Source organism: Taudactylus pleione, unplaced genomic scaffold (genome assembly GCF_031769625.1).
Source record: "Taudactylus pleione unplaced genomic scaffold, aTauple2 ptg000090l, whole genome shotgun sequence".
Classification (NCBI taxonomy): Eukaryota; Metazoa; Chordata; class Amphibia; order Anura; family Myobatrachidae; genus Taudactylus; species Taudactylus pleione.
Window position 1 is genome coordinate 4,745,125 of NW_028284492.1, and position 19,581 is coordinate 4,764,705.

General features: G+C 40.7%; 1 protein-coding gene across 1 annotated transcript in view; it reads left to right on the forward strand.

The window, feature by feature from the left end:
• Window positions 1–19,581, forward strand: part of NKAIN3 (sodium/potassium transporting ATPase interacting 3) — a 674,703-nt gene that overhangs the window by 398,376 nt on the left and 256,746 nt on the right. The window contains exon 3 of the mRNA XM_088469357.1: window positions 1,322–1,402. Within this exon, the coding sequence (XP_088325483.1) occupies window positions 1,322–1,402 (81 nt within the window). The remainder of the gene's footprint in view (window positions 1–1,321; window positions 1,403–19,581) is intronic.

A 19,581-nucleotide genomic window follows, 5' to 3' on the forward strand; every position in this document is an offset into this window, starting at 1 on the left:
TTGGATACATACCCACACCCAGCAGCTGCTGTCTCAGTTGCTCCGTAATGGAAGGACCCTGGTGTCAATGCCACCTCCACTGTGACTAATCACTCAGATGGCTGGGAAGCACACAGAAAGGGTTAACCTGCTGTCACTGTATTCCTGTCGGCCAGTTACAGTCAGGTGCATAAATATTGGGACATTGACAGAATTTTCATATTTTGGCCTCTAATCACCACAAAGTGGGAGGCACATATAGAAACCGTTGTAATTCCTACACCGTTCACCTGATTTGGATGTAATTACCCTCAAATTAAATCTGAAAGTCTGCAGTTAAAGCACATCTTGTTTGTTTCATTTCAAATCCATTGTGGTGGTGAATAGAGGGCAAAATATGAAAATTCTGTCAATGTCCCAATATTTATGCACCTGACTGTATGTAAATGCTGTCCCTCCCCCTTCCCCCATGCTCCCCACAGAGTGATTGGAGCAATCACTTTTAGTCAATTTCTAGGTAGACCATTAGATGGGAAGACAATTTCACAAAGTGTTTCTGAAAAATGCCTCCTAGATGTTCCACATGTTAGCATGGTCTCAATAGATAGATGAAAGATAGATGAAAGGAGTAACCAGAAAACACCTTTACTAAGTAACAGCTACACTACAGTTACTGACAGTTTGTCTGAAGTCTGACTCCTCTCAATATTTACTTGAGTTTGGTTTAAGTGATTTGGATAATGAATATGTGAATATTATTTTGCCATTTATAACCATTTAATTGAGTATGCTGTTACTTTGTGTATTAATACCTGATCCAGAGACTTTACTTTGGCAACAAGGGGTAGCGTATGGCTTAGGCACTGTATAGGAGGCAAGGTGGATTTATATTTCCATTGGTCTTGTCTGTCTGAAAGAGTACCCAAAAGAGATGATTCTTGACAAGTTATGTTTGTCATGTAAATACAGTCTGCCAGTGTGCCAGGAGAAATATCCTCTGCTTCTATTTACATACAGTATGATGACATGTTCTTATATCTAGATGTTTAATAACAGAAGCAAATAAATACAAGCCTTTATGTCATATATAGTGCAAACCTACAAATAAAAATATCAGCACTTTCCATGCTAAACTGTACAAGAGCTAAGGGTATTGAATTTGTTTAGAAGTTTTAAGATAATAATAGAAGATAATATAAGATTTAAGAAAAGTATACAGTTAGTGTGATACATACAGTATATATCAGACTCACAAAAATATAAGCTTATAAAATATACTGTTTCCTCTTTTATATGTAGTAGCAAAATATCTAACGCTTATTATATTTTACCTTTGCTCCAGTACACGATGTGGACAGCTTTCTGGGTGGCTTGGAACGTATTCATCATCTGTTTCTATTTGGAAGTAGGAGGACTCTCCAAAGTAAGATTACAAAACTATTATTTACAATGTGTTGTTGCATTTTATAGGTTTACAGTGCAGTGTAGTATGAATGTTTCCTTGTGGCTGTTTTCCAGCATTGTATTTAGATCACCTGGTCTTAGCTATAGAGTGCTTTGGTGTAAAGTGTAATATGTACGTATTGGACCAGAATCTGAAAGTTTAAATTCCTCACAACTTTTGTTATCACAAAAAATGCTAGCAATATAATTATTTGTACTACTCATATATGGATTTGGCAAATTTGGCTTGGACCGGCGAACTGTCATAAATGTGCTATGTTTTGATACAAAACATAAATATAAATATAGAGTGTGCTATTGACTAATGAACTAATGACCTGAGTGCCACCACAATTTACTCATATATATATATATATATATACTGAATACATATGCATGTGTTTTATATATATATATATATTTATATATATATATATATATATATGAAATTGTGTGTAGGGACAGCGCACAAATATAGTGATTCCCTCAAGTGAAATGTAAAAAGGGGTAATACAAATGTGATCTGGTCAATAAATTATTAAAAGTCACTGATCTTTCATTAAAAGGTGGCAGCATTCTTCTTAGTGTTACGTTTTAGCCAGCGGATTAGGTGATTTCTGAAAAGGGGGTTAAAGAGACATGCGCCTGGTAGTGTAGTAAATTATAAAAGGTGATAATTGCTGCTCAAAATTAGTGTGCGTACCAAAGAAAAGGACTTTAAAGCTTATCTGGTTTCCAATGGTATAGTTCATATATGGATGAGTAAATGGGATGTCATCTACTGGAACACCTTTGAAGAAGGCTCGTTCAAGCCAGGGAAAGAGAAGGTGATATAGCGTAGTTTGTTTTTACAGGAGTAGCGAGACAGGACTACAATTAACTGCGTACCATATATCGTAGTAAATCAAACATGTAGTGAGTACAATCAAGTTATCTCCCAGTATTCCTTTTCCTCCTCAATATTCCTTGGAGGAGTAGAAAGTGCGCACAGGCACCCTGACCCAGGCTCTCTAGACAGTGGACACTCACATCCAAGAGGACTAGGTACCATTTTAAGAGATAAGCATTTATTTATTTTTCTCCCCTTTTTTGTATTTTCCTACAAGTTGTTTCCCATGTTAAATGTATCCAAATAAACCATTTTGATAAAACGTACTGATGGGGGATCAATTCTATATCTATCCCAAAGCCTGTGCGCACTTTCTACTCCTCCAAGGAATATTGAGGAGGAAAAGGAATACTGGGAGATACCTTGATTGTACTCACTACATTCTTGATTTACTACGATATATGGTACGCAGTTAATTGTAGTCCTGTCTCGCTACTCCTATAAAAACAAACTACGCTATATCACCTTCTCTTTCCCTGGCTTGAAAGAGCCTTCCTCAAAGGTGTTCCAGTAGATGTCATACCCCTTTTACTCATCCATATATGAACTATACCTTTGGAAACCAGATAAGCTTTAAAGTCCTTTTCTTTGGTACGCACACTAATTTTGAGCACCAATTATCACCTTTTATAATTTACTACACTATCAGGCGCATGTCTCTTTAACCCTCTTTTCATATATATATATTTTATAGTTTTTGAGTGAACTGCTGGTTCTGGGTCTGGCTGATTTCTTTGATTTAATGAGGATAGTTCTGTAGCATCTGTAACTCCTTGAACCATATATATGGCCTAGGAGTGGTCCACAAGCTATGGCCTAGGAGTGGTCCATTTAAAGGGCTGGATGTGCACATATTGTACCAGCAAGGTGATTAAAGTGATGCTCCTAACTTCTTTGTTTGATCATTTCTTTCCACTGTTTGTTTTATTGAGATGCCCAAACTTAGATCACTCTCAGTGAATGCTACGTAACTCCATGTTGAGTCTTCTCTAGTACTTCCCTACTGAGGCTTCAAGCCGTTAATCTAAAATAAACAAAGATCTCTATCCCACTGATTGGATGAGGTATGTAGTCTGGTGTTGGGGTGTCCCAATGTCACGTGGATAATCCACCTACAATAACATTTCTAAGGGAGGTGATTTGAATGTGGGTTTCTCTTGTAATTGAGCAATATTTCAGAGCGGTGAATGGGCACCAGAACCACTGCTATAATTGGCTGTATTTGATCATTTATGATAAGGGAGTTGTAAATCTCAGAAAAGCAAGTGAGGCTTGTGGCTACTCATCCTGATACTGCCATATAGAAACCTGGGGGTAAATTTACTAAAGTGAGAGTTTTTAGAAGTGGAGATGTTCGCCATAGCAACCAATCAGATTCTAGCTATTATCTTCCAGAAGGCGCTAGTTAAATGTTAAGTAGAATCTGATTGGTTGCTATGGGCAACAACTCCACTTCTAATAACTCTCATCTTAGTAAATTTACCCCCTGTTTATGTAGGGGGCATATATTTACTCAGTGCTGGCTTCAAAATCATTTCTTAGATACAGTTCTTGCAGCTACATTGTGATTGGTTACTATATGTTTCAGCACAAACTTGTACAGCATATTGCACCATATGATTGTCCTGGCTCCTTGGTGTCTGTAGATTCCATGGCATTGCCTAGTACTCTTTGTGTTGCCATAATCATAAACTTCGCAGTGGTTCCCAAGCTGTGCGCCGCGACACCCTGGGGTGCCTCGGGACACTTGCAGGGGTGCCTCAGGTTGGTGGTCCAGCACCAAATCAAATTCTTTATGGTTAATGTAATGAACAGTAAATACAGTATGTGTTCAAATAGAAGCACAAACCTGTCCACTACTATATAACCAAACCTAAGGATGACCGGTAAGCACAATTTATATCACTGTACTACTTCACTACATTTTTTCTGAATTTCTGAATAACAAACTTTTGATTTAGGGGTGCCGTGAAAACAATGCTGATACTCTAGGGCGCCGTGATTCAAAAAGTTTGGGAACCACTGAACTACAGTATATGTGGGAGCTAATTATTTTATATTAGTTTACTAAATTAGTAATTGTAAATAAATGAATGATTTTCTGAGATAGCAATTTACAATGTGAGTCATCTTATATGGTGATAATGTAATCTATTACACCACCAGACCTAGAAAAGTTCACAAGTATACAATTTTAAGCAACCTCGCATCCAGCAAGCTCCAGACTGTCTAGTAACAATTATTGAATCACAGAGTGATATGTGGCTGCTGTCTCCCACATATAATTAATTATATAGCACCCACATTGTTTGTTTTCAAATACTGAAAACTGTTAGCTAAACAGTATGAAAATAGAAATCTAAAGACAGTTTAAGATCAAGAAAAATGTGCCAAAAAGAGAAAAAGTAATTGCAAAAATAACAACAGACCAATGTGTTATAATTAAAATGTACGCATTCTCCCCATGCCAGGAAACATGGCTGGTTTAATAGGACTGGTTTAAGGGAGGGGGAACAGTGGCACTCAGGTGAACATCAAATCAGACACTGGACACAAACGTTTTCCTATCAACGTTTCGGATTTTACTCCGTCTTCAGGATAGATATTATATATCTCCTACATGGAATCTATACCATTTTTATTCCTTTTATAACTTTACAGTAATTATTTTGCTTCCAGATGGTGTTCAGAGATCTGTACATGTTAGAGAATAACAGTTATTACAGACAACCCTCTAGTGTACAAAGGTATGATCTTTGGCCTTCAGGGAAAGTATAAATGACCTTGCTCTGATAGGAATACTATCTGTCCCTCTGAATGCAGCCATATGTCATATTTCACATAGTGAAATACACAACACCAGCAGTGGAGAGAAAATGGCCACATACTTCGATACAAAACCTCTGTAATTCCTTCAAGGAAGGGACATAGTAGGGTATCTCTCCCATAATCCAATATAATGCTAGGTTATAATGCTAAATATATATATATATATATTAGATAATAATATAATAATAAAAAAATATCAGTTAGGAGCTGATTGGTTAGTACTTTATCATACTCCACTTGATCACTCTCCAAGGCTTGGTGCATCTGCCCCCAGGTGTTCATTCTTTCTCCTCTCAAGTATGTTTATACTCCATTAGGGACAACATGATTCCTAACATCAATATGCAATCATTTGTCATTTGGCTGAAACTTCTATATATATATACTTATATTAGAGCAGAGGTTCTCAAACTCAGTCCTCAGACCCCACACAATTCACGTTTTCCAAGTCACCTAGCAGGTGCACAGGTGTATTCATTACTCGCTGACACATTTTAAAAGTTACACAAGTGGAGCCAATTATTCACTTGTGATTCTGTGAGGAGACCTGGAAAACATGCACTGTTTGGGGTCCTGAGTACCTGTGTATTAGAGCATTGATAGTCTGCAATGATTCACATTATAATTCATTATTTAATACTTTTGCTTGTACTTTCAAATGTACTCAACTCTCTCAGCCTAATTAGAGAATCTCCCTGTCTGCATTAGCACTGGGCTCACTAATAAGATATAATCAAAGTTTAGTCCTCCTGTCAATTAGATGCCTATTTATACTTATGGATGAAAAAGGAAACCCTAAAATTAAATGGGCGGCATTGCCAGGCAATGGACCTGCATCCAAAGCTATTCTTCTTATTATTATTATTGGCATTGGCTTATAAAGTACCACAGTGTTGGGCAGTGGGGAAATCCTAGAGAAAATAGATGCAGATGTGAGAAGTTAGAGAGTGGTAATAGGGTTAGGTCTAGAACGAGGTACTGTAAAGGACTTCTGACGTCACAACCACGTGACCCACAGCAAAAAGGGGAGGGACAAGGTTCAGAACCGGGGCCAAAAGTAGCCGCTTGCCATGCTTTGGGCATGGTGGCTCACTTCGCTTGCCACAGGTTTATATTCCCCCTCTATACCCACATGGATAGTATCACTGGTAGCTGACCGGCCCGGCCATAGCGGTCACATGGTCGTGACGTCAGAGGTCCTTTCTCCAACTTGGATCTAGCAACAATCGTGGCAATAGGGTCAGCTGTGTGAGAGTACAAGTCTGAGTAGTATGAGTGGGAGTACGGTAAGGTGTTATAAAGAGATGGATTTTCAGAGAACATCTAAACATATAGTAGCAGAGCCGTTGAGAGCCTGGCCGGGCCCGGGTAATGCAGGGGGCGTGGCCTAATCGCGGGAGGCCCCCTTGAAAAAAATAAATAACAATCACTTTTTCCGCTGCGCACCGGGGAGGGGGCTCTGTAAGCCCCCCAGCCCGGTGCTAAGTGGGGGGGGGGCGAGCAGTATGATCGCTCCCCCCCCACAGCCATAGGACACACAGCAGCCCAGCTCAAGCTGTTTGCTGAGCTGCTGTGAGGGAGGGGGGTAACACCGGGCCCTCTAGCAAGTCCAGGCCCGGGTAAACTGTACCCCCCCGCCCCCCTCTCTCGGCGCACATGTATAGGAGTATATTATACAGAAATTTACTTGACAGGAAAACATCATCAATCTTACAGGAATCAGTGAAGGATGACATACAGTGAGTTGAACTATTCTGATCCATTGTATCACGACTTTGCTTTGAGATAACTAGTAGGACATGTGAATTAGTTGACCACAATGCATCTGCTGTCGTCTGTGACTCTGCCAGCGTGAGATCTTACTAACCTACTGGCTCTTCATTCTTATCTGAAATAGCATGTTTTCCATGCATGAAATTGCAGACAGGGTCTCTCTGAAATCAATGACTGGCAAACTGCATAAAGTTTGAATAATACGCATGAATTATTTAAGAGATGGATACATTGTAAAAGTCAGGTTATCCTTGCAGGGAGGGCATTGTCCCTTGTCAGCAATTTACTCTGTATTTCAATATCAAAGGCTGCAATTTGCAGAAAGGACCAGACCGGTTTCCTTACACTTTTATATAGTCCAGGTGTTAGAAGAGTATTTGAAGTATTTGTTATACATTATTCTCAAGTCATAGATCTAATTTATTAGCACTTGAAACATGTACCAATACCAGAAAGAACAGCAATAAACATAACTATAATAGGTATATAGTATTTCTAGAACATACTGTATCTTATTCCATTATAGTGTGTGGATTGTTATAGGAATCACATTGTACTTGATCAAATAAATATTTCAGAAAACAACTTGATAATGTTTTAATAAGGAGAATTACAGTCAGATGTTTTACAATGCATACAATAGCATCATGCCTTTTGTGTATTCATCATACTTGTTTACTGCATATATATAGTGCTGTAATAGTTTTTTTTATTATTTAATTTCATTTGACATAGTCATATTCTCCAACTGCTAATAATGATGGTTAGAAGCCTTTTGTCATTGCTTTTTTCTGCTTTTTGATGGTTGGAAAAAAAGATTTCAAATGATCAAAGCAAAGCCAAGTTTAACTGAGCTTTGCTGTGCGACATTGTAAAAAGTAACATTATTACTGATGCCTTTAAAGTATTATTATGGTTATTAGGTAATGGAAAGAATGTGAGAGCTCTGACTTGTATCTTTTCAAAGTGAGAACCTGATTATTATTATTATTATTATTATTATTATTATTATTATCCTTTATTTATATGGCTCCACAAGGGTTCCGCAGCGCTTTACAAAGTACAGAAACAAATAAGAACACAAGAAATACAGTTATTAACAGTACATACAATGCAGGACAAGTACATGATTTATAAACATTGCTGCATAACACCTAAATAAGCAGCAGGGTGACAGCAACCAAGTGTTAGGTGCCGTTGCAAATTAAAGTAAAAGTAAGTCAAGGAGAAGCACGTGAGGGAAGAGGGCCCTGCTCCTGAGAGCTTACATTCTAAAGAGGAGGGGCAGACAAACAGGAGAGACACAGAGGGGCTAAATAGTGAGAAAGCAGCATACAGTAGTGGATTAAGATGAATGCTGGAAAGCTTTGAGGAAGTGGACGGAATTGCAAAGCTGCACGCAAGCAGCTTTGCAATTCCGTCCTTGCAATTATATTAATGCAGCAAAGGGTGTCATGCCTCCTACATGCATTATTGATCCGAGCTGCGTCCATGGACGTAGCATCAGATCATCTGCGTGGTGCTTGGCCGGCTGAGTGACCATGGGGTCACGCAGGCTGGTCATCGCAGATGATGGAAAGAGAAGGGGCGCTGACAGGGGGGGCGAGAGGGTACTAATTACCAGGGCCTGGGCTTGCTGGAGGGGCCCGGGTCTGAAGCCACGCCACCTCCCTCTTACCTCACAGACAGCCCAGCTCACAGAAGCGTGTGGGGCTGCACTGCAGTGGGAGACTGCTCACTGCAGCAGCAGTCTCCTCTGCCTGTGGGGGTCTCACAGCGCCCCCCTCCCGGCACTGCAAAAAGTTTATTTTTCTCACTAATGGGGCGTGACTCCTGTGGTTAGGCCACGCCCCTTCACCCGGGCTGCTTGCTATTCTCCTGGGAAAGGCCAGGAAATCTCCGTCAGTCTATGTAGATCCTGGCCTCTTCCCTCCCCCCTCAACAGCTGCGATACGCCTCCGTTTTGTGAAACGAAGGCCGTTGCCGCCCCCCGGCCCCAAACAGAAGCAGACTGTCAAATCACTGACAGTCTGCTGCTGCTCTGCATACAGTCACGCAGGACCCGTTCTGCACATGTGTGCACTGCTGAATTAGGCCCTGAATCTGTACAAGTCAACTAAGACTGAGATCAAAAGTAAATAGGTTAGTGAAAACTTCAATTGCTTAAACTGTTTATTGTTTACTGAATGGACAGAAAATGTGATATCAATAATTTGCTATTCAACTTTATTTTTGGGAGATATTAATTTAAATTGCATGGAGGTTACATGTCATCTACTGTATATACAGTAACAGAAAAGCACAAGACAGTGGCTAAATAATCTTGAAATATGATCAAACATTTTTTAATCGTTTAGTAAAATTATTTTTTTCCTTATTTTCCCTCCCAATGTGACATTATAGACTAATACCTTCAATAAGGCAAATTGCACCTTCATATTGATTTATTGTAGCTCAATTGTTTTACAGCCACTAACAGTAACTGCTGCATTGAACATTTCTTTCTGTTTCTACGCAAAAAGTTTTAAGTTTACTTGGCATCAGTCTTATGTAACCACCAACAAATGTGACCTAATGTGTAAATGGCAATCATATAGACCTGCAGCTTTGAGGACAGAGGGCCTGCTTCAGAGGCACTCGCTGTTTCCACAGCATGCTAGTACTCAGACTGCACGCCAAAGTTCCCACTTAAACTCAGTATGGGTGCAGCCATGTTGGTTTCAGTCACCTGACTTTCCTCCACCACTCAGAGCGCTGCTCCCAACCCACCTGACTACATCAGTCCATCCGTTTGAGACCCAGGGTATAAGGATCCTGCACTGACAGCATTCAATGCCTGAACTTTGTCGCAATTAGACGCCCTAGGCTCCATCTCCCTGACTAGCAGTTTATGGTTTACCAGTGCATCCTGCTGTGGTCTCAACCGCTACCTGTTCCATCAGTCTCAGCTGATACCTAATGCCATTGGTCTCAGCCGATAACTAATACCATCGTTCTTGGCCAATACCTAATACCATCGTTCTCAGCTGATACCTATAACCCTCGGTCTCAGCCGATACCTATTACCCTCGGTCTCAGTCGATACCTATTACCCTCGGTCTCAGACGATACCTATTACCCTCGGTCTCAGCCGATACCTATTACCCTAGGTCTCAGCCGATATCCATTACCATCAGGTCCAGCTGATATCCATTACCACCGGTTCTAACTAATACCTGTAACCATCAGTTCCAGCTGATATCCATTACTATCAGTTCCAGCTGATATCCTTTACCACCGGTTCTATCCAATACCCATAACCATTGGTTCCAGCTGATATCCATTACCATCATTTCCAGCTGATATCCATTACCATCGGTCCCAGCTGATATCCATTACCATCGATTCCGGCTGATATCTAGTACTATCGGTTCCAGACAAAATCTGTTATCACCGGTTCTAGCTGATACCAGTCATAATTGGTCTTAATATGATTGTACTCCAGTCCGGTCCCAATCTGATTCCAGTTTGTGCTCCAGTCCGGTCCCAATCCAGCTCCATTCTGGCCTCATTACAAACTCCAAGCTCAGGCATAGGCTGGGTCTTCTGAGTATATACTATCCTTCTGCGTACCGTATTCCAAACCTCCCACACCACCAGCGAGTTGGTATCCAGCTCTCCTTCGGGCAATCCAGAGTCCCCAGCCCTGACAAGTAGCATGCCATGTTGTAAAACCTAAGCTGTGGAATTACAATTTTAGAGCACAATGCTAGGCATGAGCCCTTCAGTGTACATTCATAGATGGATTCTAGGATGTAGCAGCTGAAAAGCATATTAACAGCGGCCTAAAGGTGATGTCTAATTCTCAGCCTCTTGACAATTTTCAAGAACCCTGTAAGGTGTTATTGAAAACTTTATTCCTTGTTCAGGGGAATAAGTTTCCAGGCACATTTATTGTGGAATGGTATTGTGTTGGTAAGTGTATATTACCAATATGGGTTAGGTACTGCATCCCAATTGTTAGAATCCCCACCCAATCATGTAACTGTCCTAACCCTCCCCCGCAGCCTAACCCTAACCTTCCCCATAGAGCCTAACACTAACCCTAAACCTAACCCTAATACTTACATGATGCCGGCGGTCAGAATTCTGGCACTGGGATTCCAACTGCCGTAGGGATTCCAGAATCGGCATTCCGACCGCCGGGCTGGTAACTACATCCCCACCGACAGGGTCTACAGTCAGACTTATAATGCAGAAAGCATTTAGACAAAAATGGGACCATACGTGAGGAGGTGCCAAGTGCTCACAGTAGGATTGCTAGATGTTCTAGTAAATGAGGAGGCAGCAGGTCTTCTAGAAGGAAATCCCCTTCCTTCTAAGATATATATGGGTAAGATAAGCCAAGACTTAAATCAACAAATGAAGACTGCGCCTTTGTGTAAATGTGTAACTAAGCTTCTATATATACATATGTAAATATCAAGCTGACAGAAAAGAGATGTATTTAACTCCTTTAATAGAGTCACAGTGCTCTTAGGAGTAAAGTGGTGAGTAATATTTCAGTACAAATGGTTCTAATAGGTAAAAACAAATAATGTTGAAACGTAAAAGAAGAAATTCGGGGGGGGGAGAGAGAGGGGGAGCAAGCAGGATGCAGAAAGCATTTAGACAAAAATGGGACCTTAACTGTTGAGCTGCCCACACACATAGCAATATTTTACCCGATCTGGCCAATTCCGACACATTGGAACGACAGATCGTGTAAAATATGGCCAAATCGTGAGGAGATCGTGAGTCCCCACTCAAGATCACGATGCGATGCGCGCCCCCCCTGGTCACACGTCATATCGTCAGATCTGCCCTGCAGTAGGGCAGATCTGACAATCTAGGAGGCGATGCACTGTGAAAGTCTGGATGCAGGAGAGATCGTTTGAAGCTTGGACACCAAATCGTGTGCAGATCGTGTGGAGATCGTGTGCAGAGCTGCCGGGGAGAGTTTCAAGGGAAATCGTACACACCGGCTGATCGTGGGCAGATCGGTAGGTGTGTGGGCACCTTTACTTTGTACATCATAGTACAACTATCTATTGGTAAACAAAAGGAATACCACCAATATTTGCAAGAATTAAGGTAGGAAGTTTAATCAAGTATATTGTAAACTGGGTAAACTATCATATTCATAGTTTGAAAATATGATTTGACTGAGGCAATCCTTTGTGATGTGGGTTAAGGTTTTAAAAAAAACAGAATGTGTGGCATGGTCTGACAGGAAAGGGGCTCTGACCTGCTCTGAATAGGCATAGTTTAGCTGGACAAGATGGTGTAGGTGGATTAGGTATGGGCCGATATCTCAATTTTCCAATCAGAAGTGTTGGAAAATCTGCATAATTTGTATGTGCAGGTTACAGAAAGTTTCTGGACATATACTATTCTACAATTGTCATAAATGACCCCACTGTGGCACACCCTATCCCATACTGTTCCTAGAACTGCCTTATGAGACAATAACTCATTGTGAATATCATTAATATAAATGTTTTTGATGCTGTATAAACACTGAAATAAAAAATAAAAAAACATAACTACAAATGTCAAACTCATTAACTGCTAAGTAATTGCAGAGTATATAGGTCAAGTGATGCATTTGGTACATGAGTATCAATATAAATGTTTTCTGTGCACTACTTACTGCAATCTTTTTCCCACCAAATTATTTATGCACATGGTAAATACACAATTCCTCCTAGGGAATTATTTTAGTAAAGAGTTTAACATCAATAGCAAATTATTGGAAATTTTATAACCTGCAAATTGATCGTCATAAAATGTTTTATGAAACACTTCAGTATTGACATATAACTGTATTCCAGTTTGTCTGAAGTCATGCATAGAAAAGTCTGAGCTGAGCCAACTAGCGGACGTGTAATTCTGACAATTAGTAATTGGCAACTTCCCAAAGATAGGAAATTAAATTGAGGCTCTTCCATGTATTGATTAAGTAATGTATTGAAGTACTCATTTGTGGCTAAGAAGCCAATACATCTTTGATCACTGCCCATTTTTATTTGATGCTTTTCAATTGCTCCAATTGAGATAAGTTCTTAGAGCAATAAAAAAGAACAATTAATTATGTCTGTCATGTACTGGAATTTTACAAATTTTGCTGGAAGTTAATAGAAATGATAAAGAAATAGCAATGATTGAATATGAAGATCAGTTTTCGAGTCCTTTTTTTTCACTTGATTTATTTTACTATTTGAATGAGTTTCTGTGGTCTGTAGGTTGACTTTTCTGTTATGGAAGACAATCCACAAACACATGTGCGGGTTAAAGACCTTGTTATCCTCAACAACCAATACATACTTCTTGGAATAGACTTTACAATTTGCTTTAATTTAAATATAATAAAGGGCACCTGTGAAGTATAGCAAAATATCTTGGTTTTACTCCTGTGTATCCCGCTGGTACACCCAGGGCACATACAGGTACATATCTCCTTTCTGTACTTGGGAGTAGCCTCCGAACCTTATAAGTGCACCGCACACTCTGGAGAGCCATACTCATCTTTCCGAGGGCACTGTGGAAAAGTGTGAATGACACATCAAATTGAAATCTCCTTCCACTTTAGTACCACCCCTTTCAATTGCAAAACTTTTCATTTATTTTCATAAAATATTACTTAGTATAATCTTATTTGTGGTTTAAATAAATGATGAGAGTGTGAGATGATCAGGAGTGTGCACCTATAAATTCACTTCTAATCTCAGGGTCTATACTGCTAATGATATAGCAGGTGCATTTGCCATCAGTAATTAAACAGTCTCTATGTACGGTGCAATTCTTAAATAAGAAAATTAATAATTGTAATGGGAAGTGTGCCTTGAAAACGCACAACCAGTCCTGCACAGGCTAATTTTCATCATGTCAGGCCATAGTTCTTCATGACAGGTAGACTATGAGCTACAGTGAATACCAGTACCAGTTGAGTTCATACTGTATATACTGTAAATGCTGGGTGTTTTTGACATGCATATGTTTTTGTATTATTTGCCTGGGAAGAATGTAATGTAGTACATATACTTTAACAAAGGTGAATACAAAACCATTTTACTGAACGTTATACAACTTTATCTTATCAGTGCCAGTGCAGGGATTCTGGCAAAGTATAAATATGTTTATTTATAATATCTATAAGCAAAGTTATTCACAGTAAGCATCATATAGCAATTTTAGAACTTTGTGGTCCCCATAGCAACATTTTGAAGAGGCACACACAAATAAAATAACAAAGTGACAGTACATTTATTATATGTTGATTTATTATTGACTTTTTAACTTTTTATTGTCTGCATCAATCCCACTATACATTTTTTCATATATTTTCACATCATATGAGTTATTTATTCATGATTACTATGAACAATATTTACCTTCTTAATATGTAATGTTGATTCAATTTTAGCTTCATTAAATATATGCTCCTTATACATCTGCCTTGTGATAGGTTAACTAAGGGTGATTCCCTATATACACTGTCCATCCATTCCCTGTACACAAATCTTATTTAGTTTGCACTATCACCACATTTTGAAGAGACCCCTCCCCAATGCTTGTAGACTTTTCTGAATGGTTGTTCAATTAATGCCCCTTAATAGTGTTCTAATAAAATGTATGCCCCATAATAGTGCTGCCAGTACACATTATGTCACACTGTGCCCCATACACATTATGCCACACAGGTTCATATTATGCCACATTGTAGTGTCCTTAGTTTATACTGTGCTATGTAGCCTATCCTATTCAAGTGAACGCTGGCCCAAAGCACCTCTCCCCCCATTCCTTACAAGACGCACAAATGGTGCCACACTTATCTCTTGAATTGATGATGTGAATAAATTATGTTTTTGTTATTGCTCAACTTTAACTAGAAGGATGGAGATTAAACAAAGTGCAGGTTATTTCTAGGAGTCTCCACTACACAATGATGCAATTTTCATGAAAATCGGTTCAGTTGTTTTTGGGCAAACTTGGAACAAACACACAGACAATGCATTCTTATTATATTAGTATATACAGTATGTGCTACAAACGTAAGACGGCACTCATGGGATTTATCAGAAAAGTAGAGTCAACAACACTTCTGTGTTCTTGATAAAAGTCCGGAAGGACTGAAATGTTGGAGTTTTCACACTAGGGGGTAAATTTACTAAGATTCGAGTTTGGTCGAGTTGACAATCTCGGGTGAGATGAGGCATGTTTTTCATCTCACAAATTTACTAAAGACAAATTTCTCTCATCTCACTCGCAAAACTTGGGAGAGTTAGCAAACTCGAATCTTCTCACCATCGGCCAAACTCTGAAGTACTTTTCACCTAAAAGATACATCTCGCATATTTACCAAGAATTGAGATGAGAATCTTGGGTGAGCAAACTCTCTGCCAAATTGACGGTTTAAACACTCACCTCCAGATCTGCGAGTTTGGCTGAAACATACACAAATCATTGTGTTTTGTGTATGTTTTTATTTTACTTGTTTAACTTGTTTTAAAAAAAAATTACGTGAGGAAAAGACTAACCAGCCCCGGACTTGTCAGCCTGTCCTGGTTCTTAAAATTACAGGGAAATAAATGTGTAGGGTTCCACTGTATTTTAAGAACCAGCACCAGCGGCCGCTCATTGGCTGAACCCACGTGGAGTAGCCGCTCATTGGCTAAGTCCACGTGGTTCCAGCCAATGTGTGGCCGCTATTGGAAGCTGCCGCTGATTGGCTGGCGCCCCGGCACTTATGATAGCTCAAGCCGGGAGCTGTCATTAGTGTTACTGTATCAACATCCTGATGCGTGTTTATACAGTGTCTCCGGGGCCCTATTTGGATTACTGCGAGAACATTGTGGGACAAAAGGTGAGTATTGGATCTTTTTTTTACAGGTACTTTCATTGGATACTTTACATTGAGAAGGGGACGTGAACATCTGGGAGCAGGTGAGTATGTATGTGTATGTATGTATATATGTATGTAATAACATTTTATTTTCACGGTGTGTGTTGTGTTTTTTTTCACATTTCTTTACAGGTGAACTACAGATACCATTGAGCCCTTAATGCCCCGCATGCTGGTACTTGTGGTTCTCCAAGTACCAGAATGCGGGGGAGGCTTGCTGGGACCTGTAGTTCCACTGTAAAGACAATGTGAAATATTCAAAATTTTACATACTACACCTACACTATCAACCCGCCACCCACCGCCCAGGGGTTGGGAGGATAGCCCTGGGCTATCAGCCTAGGCCAGGGGTGCCCTGGAGAGGGGGACCCCTTTATTGGAGGGGTCCCCAACTCCCCAGGGATCACTGGCCTGGGCTGACTAGTGGACAGGGCTAATGCTGTGGCTAGGGGGCCCGGTGAATGGGCTCCCCTGGCTGTGGCATCTGTCCCCTGCTAGAAAGGGTCCAGAGCTGGTTTCAAATATATGGTGAACCTCATGCAAATATTTTATCCATATGTTTAAAACCAGGTCTGGCCCTGCTGCCTGGTGCTGATTCTTAAAATACAGTGGAACCTTACACATTTTTTCCCTGTAATTTTAAGAACCAGGACAGGCTGACAAGTCCGGGGCTGGTTAGTTCTTTGGGGGGGACCTCACGTCATTTTTTAAAATAAAATTGAACCTTTTTTTACAGGTCCTAACACACAAGCAGCAAGCACATATTTCACTGATATGTGCAGGCTGCTAGCTCGGGAAAGATTTGCAGAGAGAAAACACTGCAACCTCGGGTACGTAATCTCATCTTCACTTGCAACTCGGGGGAGATATCTCGATTTGCTTCACCATCGAAAAACTCACTTTCAGCTAAATTTGCAAAAATAAAAATGAAAAACTCACCCGAGTTTTGGTGATGCAAATCGAGTTTAAAAAAAAAACAAACTCGACAAAACTCGATTCTTAGTAAACTTACCCCTAAGTGTTGTTGAATCTTCTTTTCGAATAAATCCAAAGAGTGCCGCCTTACGTTTGTAGCATACATTTGGACACGCTGATTTGCTGCTACTGTCTCTTGCTGATTCAGCACCCTGTCCAGCAGATTGGTGCTAGATTTTTTTCTGTGACTTTGCTTCACTAAAATCATCAGTGCTTATACACATTATACCATGCAGCAATAGTGCACCATATACATTATTCCACACAGTAATGCCCTTTACACTAGGCAGTAATGCCCTACACATTATACCACACAGTAATGCCCTTTACCAATTATGCCACATAGTAGTAGTGCCCCATATAACACATTATCCCACACAATAGTAGTGCACCTTACACATTATGCCACACAGTAATGCCCCTTACACATTATGCCCCACCAGCAAATCACTGCCCCGTGTCCCTCCACAGCCTCTCGCCTCCCCCTGTGAGCCATCAGTGGCCAGCAGGTGTGGATTTGGTGCCGGGCCGACAGCTAATTACAGCTGGCGCACTGCCAGGCAGCGGCAGACATGGACAGATAGATACAACGCAATTTGAATCTGGCGCCAGTCGCAAGTCAATCGGAGCTCGTGGACCGGCAGCCAATCAGGAGCCACCACTGCTGATTTGCTGCTAGTCAGCTAGCTCTGATTGCGGTGCTACCTCTTCATGTCTGCTTGACAGTGCTCCAGCGGTAATCAGCTGTAGGGCCAGCACCAAATCAACACCGCTGACACACGGGCCCCCCTCAGCGGCCCTGACTAGACCAGCCCACCTTGTGTGCATTACTGGGTGCAGGGGGAGCGGCAGGCAACCGAGGCAGCTCGGGCACCATAGCAGCCTCAGCGGCTCTAACTAGACCGGCCCAAATTGTGTGTGTTACTTGGTGCAGGGGGAGCGGCAGGCCACCGAGGCAGCTTGGGCACCATAGCAGCTGTACCTTTTGCACCCACGGTAGTTACGCCACTGTTTGCATGCATTTTAGCAAACAGTGGGGTCCTTTTCAGGATCAATGGAATGGGGTTATAGGCGAGGACAATGTAAACAAATAAAGGCTGCAGGTGATCTTCAGGGTCCAGTCTTCAACCTGGGCAATGCCGGGTATCCCAGCTAGTATTAAATTTAATATATATACAGTCAGGTCCATAAATATTGGGACATTGACAGAATTTTCAGATTTTGGCCTCTATTCACCACCACAATGGTTTTGAAATGAAACAACCAAGATGTGCTTTAACTGCAGACTTTCAGATTTAACTTGAGGGTAATTACATCCAAATCGGGTGAACGGTGTAGGAATTATAACAGTTTCAATATGTGCCTACCACTTTTTAAGGGGCCAAAAGTACTATCAACTCAATAGCTATTTCATGGACAGGTGTGGGCTATTCCCTCGTTATTTCATTATCAATTAAGCAGGTTAAAGGTCTGGACTTGATTCTAGGTGTGACATTTGCATTTGGAATCAGTTGCTGTCAACTCTCAATATGAGATCAAAAGAGCTGTCACTATCAGGGAAGCAAGCCATCATTAGGCTGAAAAATCAAAACAAACCCATCAGAGAGATAGCAAAAACATTAGGTGTGGCCAAATCAACTGTTTGGAACATTCTTAAAAAGAAACAATGCACCGGAGAGCTCAGCAACACCAAAAGACCCGGAAGACCACGGAAAACAACTGTGGTGGATGACAAAATAATTATTTCCCTGGTGAAGAAAAACCCCTTCACAACATTTGGCCAAATCAAGAACACTCTCCAGGAGGTAGATGTATATGGATCAAAGTCAACAATCAAGAGAAGACTTCACAAGAGTGAATATAGAGGGTTCACCACAAGATGTAAACCATTGGTGAGCCACAAAAACAGGAAGACCAGATTAGAGTTTGCCAAACAACATCTAAAAAAGCCATTACAGTTCTGGAACAACATCCTATGGACAGATGAGACAAAGATCAACTTGTACCAGAGTGATGGGAAGACAAGAGTATGGAGAAGGAAAGGAACTGCTCATGATCCAAAACATACCACCTCATCATTGAAGCATGGTGGTGGTAGTGTCATGGCGTGGGCATGTATGGCTGCCAATGGAACTGGTATTTGTATTTATTGATGATGTGACTGCTGACAAAAGCAGCAGAATGAATTCTGAAGTGTTTCGGGCAATATTATATGCTCATATTTAGTCAAATGCTTCAGAACTCATTGGACGGCGCTTCACAGTGCAGATGGATAATGACCCGAAACATACTGCAAAAGCAACCAAAGAGTTTTTTAAGGCTAAAAAGTGGAATGTTATGCAATGGCCAAGTCAATCCCCTGACCTGAATCCGATTGAGCATGCATTTCACTTGATGAAGACAAAACTGAAGGGAAAATGCCCCAAGAACAAGCAGGAACTGGGAGACATTTGCAGTAGAGGCCTGGCAGAGCATCACCAGGGATGAAACCCAGCGTCTGGTGATGTCTATGCGTTCCAGACTTCACGCTGTAATTGCCTGCAAAGGATTTGCAGCAATGTATTAAAAAGTGAAAGTTAGATTTAGGATTGTTTAGTTTGTCCCATTACTTTTGGCCCCTTAAAAAGTATAAGGCACATATAGAAACCGTTGTAATTCCTACACCGTTCACCTGATTTGGATGTAATTACCCTCAAATTAAATCTGGAAGTCTGCAGTTAAATCACATCTTGTTTGTTTCATTTCAAAGCCATTGTGGTGGTGAATAGAG